We start from the raw sequence: 15,027 nt of genomic DNA on the forward strand, positions 1-15,027 counted from the left end.
GTAAATAATCAGATCATCGCGGTGTGTGGAGGAGGGCCTATAAGTAGGTATGTTAGAAATATTTTTGATATCTTTTGATCTTGTGATGCACTTCTAGGTTCATATGATCAACATCAATGTCGTATGTTGATTATCCTTTCATTCTAAGCTAGGTAGTGCAAGTGTGTCGAGAGGTCTAGGTTCAATTTGTCAGCCAGTCCAAGTCAGGTCTTTGAACTCTGAACCGGTCTGCCCGGTTGCTTGGTTCTCTGAGTAAGTAGTACCCATTTAGCTCTTCTAATTCACCCACTTGCATTGGTTTTGAAGTTAATTTCAGGCCTTGAATTTTACAGAAGGTAAAAACAAATATCGGAAGCTTGACAATAACTTACTCGCTCAGAGGTACAGAATTTTGATTGGCCACTTCAACTTGGCCTTTCACTTCTGTTCCAGTCAAGCTGCTAAGTAATTGATAATCAGTGTTTCTTCAATATTCATTTAGGTACCGTTGTTTGGTCTAACTTTGGGCCGTGTGGGTAACTTTGTTCCACGAGGAAAAAAATGTCTAAATTTTAATCAGCTTAATACCTATGCGCGAGAATTCCTTCCTTGACCCTTGCCCCGGGTGGACGTGTTTTGGAGAGCTCTGGGTTTGCGTGACATTTTTCAAGCTGAAGCTTCAAGTTTTTGGAAGTGGATTCAAGACTGCTTAAGAAATAATATTTCTGTGTTTACCAATATTAGAAGACAGACAACATCTCTAAATTTTGGTAAATCATATTGAGCTTTTCAAATTACCCGTGAGGTGCGCGCATGAATCGGCGCGCAGCCATGCCAAGTAGTGGCAAGCCATTACTGTCTCAAGAGCGCCAAAAACAGAGAAGTGGATCTGAAGGAAGTCCAGTGGTGATGCCAAGGCAGCAAAACAAAAGGAATCTGAAATCTAAACCAAAGCTGGGGACAGGTAACGTCAAGGCCGGTAACGTGGCCAACACCCCACCTGCTGCCCCTGGAGCCGAGGTAAGCCAAAATGCTGACTCTGATGCCAGCCAGGGTGTTGTCAACTGTGATGCCACCATAGTTCAGGGAGATAAGGATGGGGTAGGGAGCAAGAAGTTAGACCCCAAGGCGATCACAGCTGGGGAGCCATCGATTTTTGATGATACCTCAGAGAGCGAACCTGAATCCGAGGGCACATCACTCAATGTTCAGCCAAGTAAATTACGCAAGAAGCTCGGAGATGTACACAAGCTTGCAGATGAAGTTTACAGACCCTTTGGTCCTCGTTCTAGGGCAGGGAGCACTGCTGACAGTGATGCTTCTTTCTGCAAGGGGGGCCCTACCAAGGAGTGTGGGGCAGTGGTAGGTGACAGAGAGGAGGCCCTTCAGTGTGACAGGTGTGACCAGTGGTTTCACTGCGCTTGCCAGGGGGTACCATCAGCCACATACAGAGTTGCTGGTTTGCACAAGGCCCTGTCTTGGCTGTGCTCATACTGTAAACCATTAATCCGCAGCCCCTCCAGTTGCTGCAAAACTGTGAAGGAGAAACTGAGGGAACTCGAGACAGCCATCCAAACGCAGCTGGATACACTGATGAACGTGCAGGAGTCTCACACAGAGAGACTGATCCAGGTAGCCAAGGAACACTCCGAAACACTTGAGAAAACACTGCAGCTCCATATGCAGGCACTGAAACAAACAAGCACCAAACAGGTCCAGATCCTGACGGAGCAGACCAACCTGAACAAAGCCATAGTGAGCAATCACAAGCTGCTAACCAAGGAACAAGAAAAACAGAAAGCTACATATGCAGACATTGTCAAAAGTCAGTGCCAGGAAGTCAAGAGGTCACTTGAAATTACAATGGAGAAGCTCCCAAGCAGCTCTAAGCACAGTGGGCCCTCAGGGGCAACCAAGGAGGTTGCCAGCTTCCTGGATGCATTCATGGACAAGGAGAGGCGCAAGTGCAATATTGTGGTGCACAACCTCAGAGAGGCCGAGGGGGACACTCATGATGACAGGATGGCAGCTGACAGGGCTAGACTGGTAGCTTTGTTTAGAGAAACTCTCAGGCTGAAGGTCAGTATCACTAACTCATTCAGGGCTGGCAAATTCAACCCAGACAGGCCCAGACTTCTTATTGCCACTGTGGACTCTGAAGCGACCAAGTGGGAGATCATCAAGCTGGCGCCACAGCTGAGAAACAGCCCAGGATTTTCCAACATCTATGTAAACCCGGACAGAACAAAGGAAGAAAGGGAGCAGGGGAAAAAACTGCGGCAGGAGCTGGCCACCAGGAGAGCAAATGGTGAAGAAAACCTGGTGATTAGAAGGGGAAAGATCATCCCACTCGCTGGCCACCCTGCAGGTGCCGCCCCTAGCCAGGGTCTGGTGGGCCCCGGGTCTCCTCTGCCGGCGGACGTTGGAAACCGGCGCGAGCTGGCGGACGGCGGTGCTGAAAACCGGCATGTACCGGCGGACAACGGTGCTGAAAACCGGCGTGCGCCGGCGGGCGGCGGTGCCGGGAGCCGGCGTGTGCCGGCGGGCGGCGGTGCTGGAAACCGGCGTGTGCCGTCGGACAGCGATGCTGGAAACCGGCGTGTGCCGGCGGACAGCGATGCTGGCGGCCGGCGTGTGCCGTCGGAGAGCGATGCTGGCAGCCGGCGTGTGCCGGCGGACAGCGATGATGGCGGCCGGCGTGTGCCGGCGGACGGCGGCGCTGGGGACCGGCGTGTGCTAGCTGACGGCGAAACCGCTGCCACCGACGGCGATCGGCAAACGCAAGGGATATGACAATCACGTGGGAAACGAGCACTGTCGATCCTGTACACCAACGCCGACCAGTATTTAAACAAGCGTGATGATCTTTGTGCGCGGATAGCTGGGACGGAGCCTGACATCATGCTCATCGCAGAAGTTTTACCCAAAGTCCAGGTCTCCGCGGTGTCTGCTGTACGCCTTGCCATTCCTGGTTACAAAGTTTATTTAAGTTTCATTCCTGATGTTCTATGTTTAAGTACTGTAAGGCCCCGTGGCATCTGCATTTATGTTCGTGACTCCTTGCCCTGTTCCGAAGTTAAGTTTCTTGCCAGTCCTTTCCGCGAACAACTGTGGGTGAACATCCGTCTGGCAGGCAGCGACATTCTGTTGATTGGGTGCATATATAGGAGCCCATCCAGCCCACTGGAATCAACCAGCCAGCTGAGCCATCTGTTGGATCTCGTCGCCGCCTCACGACCTACACACCTGCTGATTACCGGCGACTTCAACGCTCCCGACATCGACTGGGCGGCTGAGGTTTCAAGGGCACCAACTGGGCATTGGTCGCACGAGCTTCTAGAACTCTTTAGGGACCACTACCTCACTCAACACGTGCTGTCCCCAACGAGATACCGCCCCGGACAGACGCCGCACGTCCTGGACCTCGTGCTGACCAACGAGGAAGGCATGGTCCTCGACCTCCGCAGCCATCCGCCACTCGGCAGTAGCGACCACGTCGTCCTGACGTTCACCCTGCGGTGTTACGCTGAAGTCGAGCAAGTGACAACACTGAAACCGGCACTCCACCGCGGCGACTATGGGGCGATGGTCCAAATGGCGCGAGAGGCGACCTGGCCTGTCTCTGATGGCTGCACCGTTGACCAACACTACCGAGCGTTTCAAGAAGTCCTGGACGGCATCTGCGAGCGCGGCATCCCTAGGCAGCACCCAGGTGGCAGGAAGCGAAACCTGTACATGACGCGCGAGGCCCTGACGCTGCAGAACCGTAAGAAGAGAATGTGGAAGAGATACCTACTAACCCAAGATACCCTGGACTACTGCCGATTCTCTCGAACCAGGAACCAGTTGAAGGGACTGGTTAGACGTCTCCGCAGGAATTTTGAGCGGCAACTGGTGGAGAACCTGCCGGAAAACCCGAAGGCATTTTGGCGTTATGTGCACTCCCGCCTGACCACCAGAACAAGAGTGGACGACCTCGTCACTGAGAATGGGGATATGGCGTGCACGGACGCAGCTAAAGCTAGGGCTCTGGCGGAAGCTTACAGCAGTGTGTACTGCTGGGATGAAGACCCGGCTGACGTTCCAGCAATGAATCCCCAGTATGGAGGCCCAACGTTGGAGGAGCTGCGGGTGACGCCGGGGCAAGTGGAGGGTAAACTCCGCGACCTACGCCCGGCAGCATCACCAGGCCCTGACGCAGTCCATCCTAGGGTGTTGCGCGAGCTGGCTGCCCCCCTGTGTGGTCCCTTGACAGACCTCTTCAACCACTCCTTGGCAGACGGAAGAGTCCCAAGAGATTGGAAGCTAGGTCAAGTTGTCCCCATTTATAAAAAGGGACCTCGTAGCGATCCTTCCAATTACCGTCCCGTCAGCCTGACGGCCGTGACGGCGAAAGTGTTGGAGTCGCTCGTGCGTGACGCCCTGTTCGAGCACATGACAGTGACAGGCCAGCTAACTGAATGCCAGCACGGGTTCCGCCCGGGGCGCTCCTGCGCAACGCAGCTTCTCAGCACACTCGAGGAGTGGACTTGGCTGATGGAGGAGGGCGAGCCGGTTGACGTCGCCTACTTGGACTTCCGACGCGCCTTCGATTCGGTGCCTCACCTGCGTCTTCTCCAGAAGCTCCACGACATGGGCGTTAGGGGACGCCTCCTCGAGTGGCTTCGCTCTTTCCTGACAGAGAGAAAGCAAAGGGTCACTGTCAACGGCAGCTTCTCGGACTGGGTCGCAGTCGGCAGCGGTATCCCGCAGGGCACAGTTTTGGGACCAGTGCTCTTCATCGCTTTTGTCAACGACCTACCTGGCTGCGTAGAGAGCGCATGCAAGCTCTTCGCTGATGACACGAAGGTGTACGTCGGAGCGGGCACCGAGATCGGCCGCAGAAGGCTCCAGCAGGATTTGGACGCCCTGGCGGCCTGGTCTCGGAAGTGGAAGCTGCCGTTCAACCCATCCAAGTGCACAGTGCTTCACCTGGGCAGCCAAAACGTGCGGGCGAAGTACACGATCGAAGGTGCTGCATTGAAGACTGTTGACACGGAAAGAGACTTGGGGGTCCAGATGGACAGACTGCTTAAATTCAGGGAGCAGGCGGCGACCGCCATTGGCAAGGCCAACAGAACCCTCGGCCTGATCAAGCACAGCTTCGTCCACATCGATTCCAAGACACTTCCTCTGCTGTATAAGACAATGGTTCGCCCGCACCTAGAGTACTGCAATCAAGTATGGGGCCCGTTCAACACGACCGACGTGAGGCTGGTGGAGCGGGTTCAGCGACGGGCTACGCGCCTTGTCCCTGGACTTCGGCATCTGCCTTACGAAGAACGACTGAAGAGTCTTAAACTTCCCTCCCTCCAGTACCGCCGTCGACGCGGAGATATGATCACGATGTTCAACATCATGCACGGACGCTCCGGCCTGGACAAGGACGACTTCTTCTCGCCCGCCCCAAGTACACGCACCCGCGGCCACCGACTGAAGGTCGCCAAGAAGCCAGCGGTCAGCCGCGTCCGGCGCAACCACTTCGCCACCCGGGTTGTGTCGGACTGGAACGCTCTACCAGAGGAAATCGTCTGCTCGCCATCGACCAATGTTTTCAAGAACCGGCTGGACAAGCACTGGACGAACTATGCCTTCGTCGTTCCACAATAGTGAAGACTGTTGACGCTACCCGAGCTCTTTACGACGGATCCACCGGGCAATCCTAGTGCCTTCAATGATCCCCAAATATCAGGTATCAGGTATCAGGAGAAATGGCATTTTTGGGCCGGAACCAATGAAGTAGTCAATGATAAACCCAGGGACACAAAAAAATACGTCATCATGTCGATTTTGGATTTTCTAGATTTTTTTTTGGTGAAGCTCCTTTTTTTCACCCAATATTAAGGTTTAGGTAGGTCCCTGTACGGGGCTCAGATGCTACCAGCCGAATCGATTTTTGCAATTTGCCTGAATAGGACATCATGTGAACTTTGCATTCGACTATTGGTAATTTATTTTCCTCAAACATTTTTTTAAAATTTGGGGGTGGTCAATGTTTATACATATTTTTTGCCGTTAATTCAATAACTTTGGGCCACCCGCAGGAAGGGTAAATCCAGGGGTGATTTAAAGTTCCGACACCATATGATGAAGAGGGTCGTCGTGTCGTTCGTTGTGTTCCGTGCCTTTTATTGTGTGTGGTTCGTCGCGTCGTTGGTTGTGCGTAAATGTCCCAGCGGGATACGTAAGCGACCTACAGTCATGATGGTGTGCATCATCCCGTGACTATGTTTGTACAATGTACAAGTTTGCTGTTCCTTTTTTAAAAGCCCCTAAGTGGACCAATGTATCCATAACGACCGCTAACATTGATACTTTTGGCTTTTCCATTGTTTTATTGATGCATTTATTCATATGGTACAAAGTTATTTTTGTGCGGGTAACATTGTGCCACTCTAATTTCAAAAAAATAAATTATATGTCATTATCCAAAAAAATTAAGAGTGACTATAGGTGACCAGCAGGGATGTCACTGCCTTACTGCACAATTTCCTGAACATTTAACAAAATAATTTAGAAGTAATACGAAGAAAAGTCAAAAACTGGTACAAAGTTAGGCCAAACAACGGTACATACTAAGTTCTAATCAAGGCGTTCTAATAATATTTTTGCACTAATGCATTTTATCAATCCCCACTCCCTAGTCCCCTCCCACGTGAAGTATCTCAAGCATTCATCCCTAACAGAGTTTAAACTTTAACCCTCGCCCATGTAGGGGGGGTATGGTGCAATCCCCCCCCCCCTGAGGCTTTTCGGAAATAGTGCAAAAACGGCGGCGCGCAGCGCCGCCAAATTTTGAGTACCTTATGGGGCAAACCTTGCGCATCTTTTGATAAAAAAAAAAATTTGACCGGGTCATGTCAGGTCACGGAGTTATGACGTCACAAAGGGAACAGCCTCCGGCCGGATTTTCACAAACTGAGTGCCAACGCCCGAGGTTTCCTGCCGGTGGTACGGACATCGGTTGATGGATCGTGATGAAACTTCCCATGCATGTTGAGGCAAGTATTGGCTATCATATGGTATAAGAAACTTGACCGGGTCAGGTCAGGTCACGGAGCTATGACGTCACAAGAGGAACAGCGTCGGGTACTTTTTTTGAAAAGTGCCCGAACCACTATTTTGCTAATTCTTGTCACCTCAATGGGAATATGCAGCAATATTAGCTTCTATAGGGAGCAAATGGACCTCCCAAATCCAAAAATACAATCAGATTTCAAAAATTTAAATTTTGATTTTTCGAATTTCTGCCGCCGACTGTGACCTTGCCGACTTCCGGCGCTCCCAACGCGCCATTTTTAGAGCTAGGGAAACGAAATACATACCAAACGATAGAGAATTGATCAAGGAACACGATAGTGAAGGTTTCAAGTCGATATCTCCCACCGTTTTGCTGCAATCGCCGCGGAAAGTTGAAAAAAGTCTATTTTTCCGAAAATTTGACCTTTGACCGGTCAAAAGTAGGTCAAATGTTGACCTAGAACCAAAAAATATACCACCAATCGCGAGATCTCGGCGAGAGCAATCCGTTGGTCTTTTCCGCTAAGCTCTACGACGCTCCGTTTTCAAACGCCAAGGGGGGGGGTCGCACCAACCCCCCCCCCCTGCATGGGCGAAGGTGGCAGATCGCCGTTTACGGGCGAGGGTTAAATCTGTGTGACTTATTGTGAAAAAATCAGCATTTCCTGTATTTACCAATGGTCAAAGCTATCAGATCATACATTTATATGCAAAGCTAGAAGTTGAAGTATCAAGTTAAACTTGTAATGTAATTATACCTTCTTCATGACCTAAATGTTTGCAGCATATCTTTCCTTTAGGTGGTATTTGTTCATAAGCATGGTTGAAAAGTTTGTAAGAAATGTGAATTCAAGGTCTGAGACATAAGGCATTTCACAACTAGTCAAACAAAGCACTTTGTGAAATCAATTTCATGTAAAATGCATCAGCTTTTGTTTGCTCATGACTGCTTCCAGAGAGAGGGTGTTAGAGAAGAAAAGCATTTACCTCTCTGCCTAGAGTCCAGGTTCACTTTCCAGCCACTGCAGAGTACTGGTATCAGCTCTGTGAATCAGCTAGACAGCAGCACAACCATCACTATGGAGTGGGGTGGGATCAAGGCTCTATAGAAGGTGGGATGAGAATGGGACTGACTGGACGTGGACTGGGGACTCACAGGTGGCTGAGGACTATGTCTGTCTGTGTGATATAGGCCAGGACTGACTGAAAGCAGCCAGGACTGTAGTGCTGGTGGTAACATGACTGAAATCTGGTGGGGGACTTTACCTGATATGAGAGATTTGCATTGCTACATGCTTGTAGATTTAAAACAGGAGCAGGCAGCTGGTGAAGTCACTTGATTGGTCTGTCTGCTTTTTAAGCTGAAAGTAGCTCAGCTCTCTGAAGTCTGAAGTCAGTTAAATGAGCCAGTTGAATTATTTTTAGCTATCGTGAGCCTCAGGATACAGAATGGTCGGCGACGGCGATGGTTAATTTTAAATTCTAAAATGTGTTCGAACTGATAACCGCTGTATCTGACGCCCTCAGACCAATGACCATGGACTCAGACCTGGATTACGCGGACGGAGTGGAACTGGAGGAGGGGGAGTACGAGTACAGCAAGGAGCGCGAGCCGGAGGACTATGACTACGACACGGAGGAGCTGCAGTTCAACGACGACGGTCTGACGCTTCAGGAGACGGTCGACCACTGCGTAGTGCCGACCGCCAACGACGCCATCGCACATGTCGGCAAACTGCTCTTCTGGTGCTTTGTCCTGCGCATCGTTGTTGCACTATGTGAGTATTGTTGATTAATCTGATCTTTTATCTGATTTTTAAAAAATGTGACTTTTTTTGTATTTCATAGAAGTTCACAGAAATAAATTTGCAAGAAACGTATCATATGTTATCCCTATTATGATGGGGTTATTTCTTTGTTCTTTCTCACAAAGGGAAGGGCGTTTTGGGTGAAAATCGTTTCCTAGGAAAGGTTTTTTTCGGGCATAAATGATCACCTTTCTCTGGACGAATTTCACTGATTTTGTCGCAAGTTATTTGCTGAGGGGCTCTAGACCTGACATTGTAGCTGCCACTGACCGGTGACCATCCCCGGCAGGCTGCGGCCGCGCGCCCCGCGTCGCCCACCTGGCCTCTGCGCTGATCGGCTGTCTGGTGCTGCACCACTTTTTCGCCGAGCTGGCCGCCTCGTTCGTGGTGCACGCGGCGCTCTCGTACGTGGCGCTGGCAGCCAGCTCTCGACTGCTGCCGGCCGCCACGGCGCCGCTCAGCCTGCTCGTCTCGCTCACCTTCGTGTTCGCCTGGTGAGTCATGGCGAGCGCTACCCGTGTACTGTGAGTGACCTGCTAGCTGGTCTGGGGGTCCGCTCCGATGTGCATGCATTTGTTTAGGTGTGTGCTCACTGCTCGTACTTCAGCTCGTAGACACAAGTCTGTCTGGTCTTCCTTCAGACTGTTGTCTGTGTTTGAGGTCGGTGCGGGGTCGCACTGTGTCAAACTGGGTGCTCGTGTTTGTGCTATTTCAGATGAAATGCTTGCTTTGCTTTATTGAGAAGTGTGTCTGTTTCAGTGAGATGTGGTATTTCACGGCCGACAAGTGGCACACTGTGCGCGGCGGACAGATGATCCTCGTGATGAAGACGGTCTCGGTGGGTCTGGACCTATCGGGCGCGGTGGTCGGCGGCGGCCCGGTCGCGCCCGGCGCCCCGGGCAGCCGGCCGGCGCCCGGGCCGCTCCAGTACGCCGGCTATCTGCTGCACCCGGGCACTACTGTGTTCGGACCGTGGATCGCGCTCGACGACTACATGCTCTCAATGGAGAGCCGGCCGCTGGAGGTGGGTGCCGCGCCGTACCGCGCCGTGCTGGTGGTATGACTTTGTGTCACTGGTGATCCTGCAGTGAGTCGTGATGGCTGAAAAGAACAGCTTGTGTTGCAATGGTCTTGTGAGTTCCCTAGTCGTGAATATTTTCCAGCTCAAATGGTGAACAGTACATTCGTAGCAGACATGCCAACATCCTGAGTACTGAGTAGTCATATCGTGATGTTCAGGAAAACATTAAGCATTTTGAACACATTGATGGGAGGACTCGCTACGAAGCAAACATGCAGCTATGTAATTGCCGCATGGCCCATTGCCTGTTTTTCATGTATCTGTCCATCTTGCTCTCGGCACGCCCGCTCCCATTCAGCGCTCTCCCGGCGCGGTCCGTTTCAGCTGCTGAGTGTACGCTGGATGGTGACATCGGTCGGCAGTCTGGTGGCCGGTCTGCTCTTCATGAGTATCTCGACGTGCTGGCTCAACTATCTGCTGCCCGACCGGACCGTGCTGTAAGTGCTGCAGTCCTCACCGCCGGTCTGGTGCTCCGCCTCCAGTGGTCACAGGCTGAGGGTGCACGGCGAGCGTGCTCTTGTCGCTAGATATGACGGCAGCTGTCCTGCGCTCGGGACCCTCTGGTACGCGGCTTTTAGCGTGATATTCAATGTAGTATCGTCTCTGAATTCGTAGCTGAAGAGTCAGATACCTACCCCGACCCTTCTCCCATCCCTGACTCTTGAAGTGCCCCTACTAACGCCCCGCTCCCGCCGACAGCATCACCGTATGGATCGTGGCGTACCGGGAGGCCCTGGCGTTCCGCTGCAGCCACTACTTTGTCTCGTTCGTCTCCCAGGCGGCGGCCACCATATCGGGTGAGAGCTCTGCGCCCGGTCTCGGGCCGCACTGCAACGGGTGTTATCGTCAGGCAGATCTGCCTGCATCTAACAGACGCCACTACTCGCTAAGCCGTCGGCATGTTCCGTTTGCAGGCATGCCCACTTTGGTTCCGGGTAGCAATATCTCAGGCGTGCATCGTGAAGGATTAAGGCGTGTAGATGGTAAACCGATTAGGCTGGTGGCGATGTCATTGCATAACTCGTGCGCATCTTCGCGGAAAAATGCAGATCTGCGTTCGTTTCAGGCATCAGCGGCGCAGTCTGGTCTCCCGGAGGTGAACTGCTAGTTAGCCGGCCGACCGCCATTGAGGCGCCACGGTCGCTGGTCGAAGTGGTTGTCAACTGGAATCTGCCCATGCACTACTGGCTCAAAACATGTAAGTACCTATATTCTGCACATTACTGTGTCTTCTAATCGTCCTTTTGATGTGTGATCGGTACAGTTCCATGCCGTCGGAAATCGCTTGCTTTTTTTGACGTGAGCTGACAAAGTCAATCTCTGAAGCCTGTTCCCCCGGCCGATCCGCGACTGACCGCCGCCCGGCGGCCTCGTTTCAGACGTGTTCCGCGTGGCGCGGCCGGCCGGCGTCTGGGTGGCCGTGCTGTGCACCTATGTGGCCAGCGCGGTGCTGCACGGCGCCAACTTCCAGCTGTCGGCCGTGCTGCTCTCGCTGGGCCTGTACACGTTCGCCGAGGACCGGCTGCGCACCCAGCTGGCCGACGCGCTGGGCGGCTGCGTGCAGGCGCGCCGGTGCGTCCAGCCGTGCCGCCGCCACCGGCTGGGCGCGGCGCTGTGGTCGGTGCGCCTGCTGAACGCCGGCCTGGCGCTGCTGGCCGCCTGGCACCTGGCCTACCTGGGCATGGTGTTCGACGGCTCGCCGACCGGCTCGGCCGGCTACAGCTGGCGCCACACGCTCGGCAAGTGGGCGCTGCTCGGCTACAGCAGCCACTGGGTGGCGCTCGGCACGCTGGTCGTCACCTGGCTGCTCTGAGCGGCGCCCGCGCCGCCGCCGACACAGGTCAGCAGGGGCGCCGGCCGCTCAGTCCGGCCCGGTCAGAGGGGATGGAGACCGGCAGAGAGGGACGCCGGTCTGTCCTTCATATCGCTACTTTAAACATAATTCGTATTTAAGATGCGTCTGGCGATTGCGAGATACTAGATGTTTGGTATGGTCAAACTAGAACCCGGTCAGCTGGCAGAACGCGTGAGGTGATTCAGCCCAACCGATCTTCATGGGCGACTCCTGAATGACTAGGTTTGCTGCTATAATGACTCGAATCTCCCCGTTCAACGGTCTCAGTGTCAGATCTGATCATTTGGAGCTGCTGATCACGCTGTGTGTCTGTGTTGACTGTCAGTTTGTCTCTCGGCTGGCTGAGTGGGCGGCCGTCACCCGGTGGGTTTGTGGGTCAGTGACGGCTGTCCATCAGTGCCGTACCGGCGGGCCGGCTGGTCCGCATCAGTACCGGGGGAGGAGCCGAGCGGAGTCTGTCAGTGTGTCCAGTGTCGCTGTGGGAAGCCGGTGGCGGGCTCTACGTGTCAGCTGTCCGGGATCGGTACTATAGGCATTATTTCGACTTTCTTAGGATCCCAGCGTCTATGTGTATTCAGTGTTGCTTTCTGTTGCATGCCATGTTTCCTTAGAAGATTCATCGTTGCTAGTACGGTTTATTTGGATCACAAATATCATGTGCATCGTGTGTATCTATGTTACAGGTTTAACGTAACATTGCGACGTTTTGAGACGTGCAGCTATTTTAAATATCGATCTCATAAGATTCGCGTAGTGTAGTAAATCCGGCTTATCGGTACTCCCTATGCATTTATCCCAGTTTAGGGGATTAAGCTGCAAAAGTTATTATGTCCCACGGTTTCGCTAGGCCTTGGTGCAACTTTCTGTAGTTCTTTGCTACTTCCGGCGGATGCATGCAGAAATATGTTTGATCGGCATCCGCCATTTCCGTATACCGCAATGAATGTGTAGTCTTGTTGAAATTGGGCATTTTTTATTTGTTTATCTGCTTAATTTGCTATTATGTTATTCGCACGTAGTATTTCTTGGTAGAATCCTGCACTGTATTCGATCTCTATCATTTGATTTGGTCTGTTTTACGCCACCTTTACCCTGGCCAGACTCCGAAGTCCGAGGCTCGGAAGGTACTTAGCTAACCCAGATGCCAGTTCCTTTTTCATTGTTACGTTATGATTTAACAGCCAGTTATAGTCGTCTTGCCATAACATGTTTTTGTGGAATCCAAGTAATCTCTACGAAAGCGCCTCATTTAAGTCATGCTTACGCAGTGAAGTGCATCCATCATGGTCAAAATGGAGGTTAGAGTATGAGAAATGAGAATGGCATGAAAATTAGAGAGAAAGTTTGGCAACAGCGTGCTTTACCCTGCCTCGATTGGTAACATATCAATTCAGGAGAAGTTCTATTTTCGGCAGCCTACCAGTACATATCTACGCTGTTTATAGCGTGTCGTGTTATAACGTGTGGTGTTGGTGTACTCATCAAAATCCGCATCTGCCGGTGTCTTCTTTACCTCAGTGCGAACCAATAACCGTATTGCTCTCACAAATCGTGATGTAGGTTTAATGTAGCGCCTGGCTGTTCGTCATCTATAGGAGTGCATTCACTGATAATATCCCTATTAGGAAAATGCTTGATTTACCATGAGGATCCTCTTTTGCCGATTATCTCAGCGCTGTACTCGTGTCATATCACCTCTATTGAATGCCGCTTTCGTGTGTGCTTTGTGTTCGATCTGTGTGACCTAGTGCAGCCTAGAGTCGTCTCCATTGAATCTCGCTGTGCGTCGCTGTGCCAAACCGGCTGTTTTTGCCCCGCTGTGCTGTCTGTGATATACGTAGAACTTCCGTGCTGCATGGTGGTGGGTTGTGGCTTTGTCCTAGCTTTTCCTAGCGCTATTGCTGACATGTCTCCGTGAAACGGGAAGGGAATTTGTGCGGTCTGAGAGCCAGTTTCGGCCGGCTGAGAATGGATGGGAGGTGTGAAAATTGATTAGACGGCGGCATTTGATGCCTAGGATTGGAAGCCGTGTTGTTCTGATGGTGGGTGTGTAAAAGTGTCGTGGGAGGACAGGAGTAGCTGTTATCAAAAGACGTTCAATACAAGGTCCTAAGTTGTGTATTTCTTTCGTTTGAAAGTGGAACCAAATGCCTGAAGCTGTAGATATTTTGGGGAGGGGGATTTCGTGATGTTTGATTAACTTACGTCATAACACCCTATTTGTAGCCTGGCGTTAAGTGTGCTTTCAAGTCACAAACAGCAAATTAAGATTACCAACACGTTAACGTGTGAAATGATTAATGAAAATGGTGCATGACATATTTTTGGATCGTCACTGCTTTTCCCGGTGTTGTATCGTCGTGTCGAATAATCCAATCGCAAGCAATACCGATCTTGTATCGTTTATAGAAGAGCAGATCGATTATTACCATCAGGCCATAGTCGTAGTGGGGGGCTCAATCAGGTCAAACTGCATACCACTCGCTTCGTCCGAATGATCCGAATGACTCACGCCTTTTACAGTTCTCTTTCGTCCGACACAAATCTACTCATTCAGAACTTTCGGCCTGGGTTTGCAGAGAGTAAGTACAGAGTGCGTGCGGGGTCAGCCGGTGTGCGGGTGTCGGGGCCCGGCAGCGACCGAGGGACGTCTGTCCATCAACGGGGCTGTGCACGGGGTCAGGTCGGCGGGTACGGCGCCGGCCGCCGGCTGATGACCGACCGACCGGCCCGGTAACGGCCGCCCCGCCGCCCGTCTGGCCACAAGGCCACGCGCCGGCCCGCGCCGACTGACATTTCTCTGAGTGACACTTAGCTGGCCAGTGATGGCCGGTGGCGACAGCCGTGCACCGCGGCTCCTTCGCTCCGTGCGGGCCGGCTCCGAGCGCAGGGGTGTTCACTTGAAGTTGACCTGTAGTTTTAGAAGGGGGGGGGGCATGTTTCGAGCTAGCCAAATATACCAACCGAACAACATCGCACTATGTCAACTGATCGCTGGGCTACAGGAAGGTGTCCTACTCACTGGAGATATGCTGTGCCGTACATTTCCAACGAGACTCGTAAAATGAGTCACTTCATCACTGGAAGTAAACCTGCTAATGAAGGAGTGGATTGGTGTAGACGCCATTACGACCTGCCAAAAGATGTATTCAATTGGGTAGGTCACAATATCTGAAACAAATTTCGATCAGGCGACCTTTGTTGACATCTGGGATTTAAGGCCAAAGAGCACCAAACAGTTCCGG

At 52.1% G+C, this 15,027-nt stretch overlaps 1 protein-coding gene across 1 annotated transcript; it reads left to right on the top strand.

The window, feature by feature from the left end:
• The first annotated feature begins 16 nt into the window (after window positions 1–16).
• Window positions 17–13,899, top strand: LOC122378654 (protein-serine O-palmitoleoyltransferase porcupine-like). The gene is made up of 8 exons (XM_043359941.1): window positions 17–43; window positions 8,566–8,816; window positions 9,136–9,340; window positions 9,606–9,870; window positions 10,252–10,364; window positions 10,627–10,724; window positions 10,994–11,125; window positions 11,307–13,899. Exons 2-8 carry the CDS (start codon window positions 8,570–8,572, stop codon window positions 11,738–11,740), a joined length of 1,494 nt encoding a protein of 497 aa, XP_043215876.1. The 5' UTR covers window positions 17–43; window positions 8,566–8,569; the 3' UTR covers window positions 11,741–13,899.
• The last annotated feature ends 1,128 nt before the right edge of the window (window positions 13,900–15,027 follow it).

The sequence above is a fragment of the Amphibalanus amphitrite genome, unplaced genomic scaffold, assembly GCF_019059575.1.
Source record: "Amphibalanus amphitrite isolate SeventyFive unplaced genomic scaffold, NRLGWU_Aamphi_draft 000063F_arrow, whole genome shotgun sequence".
Taxonomy (NCBI): Eukaryota; Metazoa; Arthropoda; class Thecostraca; order Balanomorpha; family Balanidae; genus Amphibalanus; species Amphibalanus amphitrite.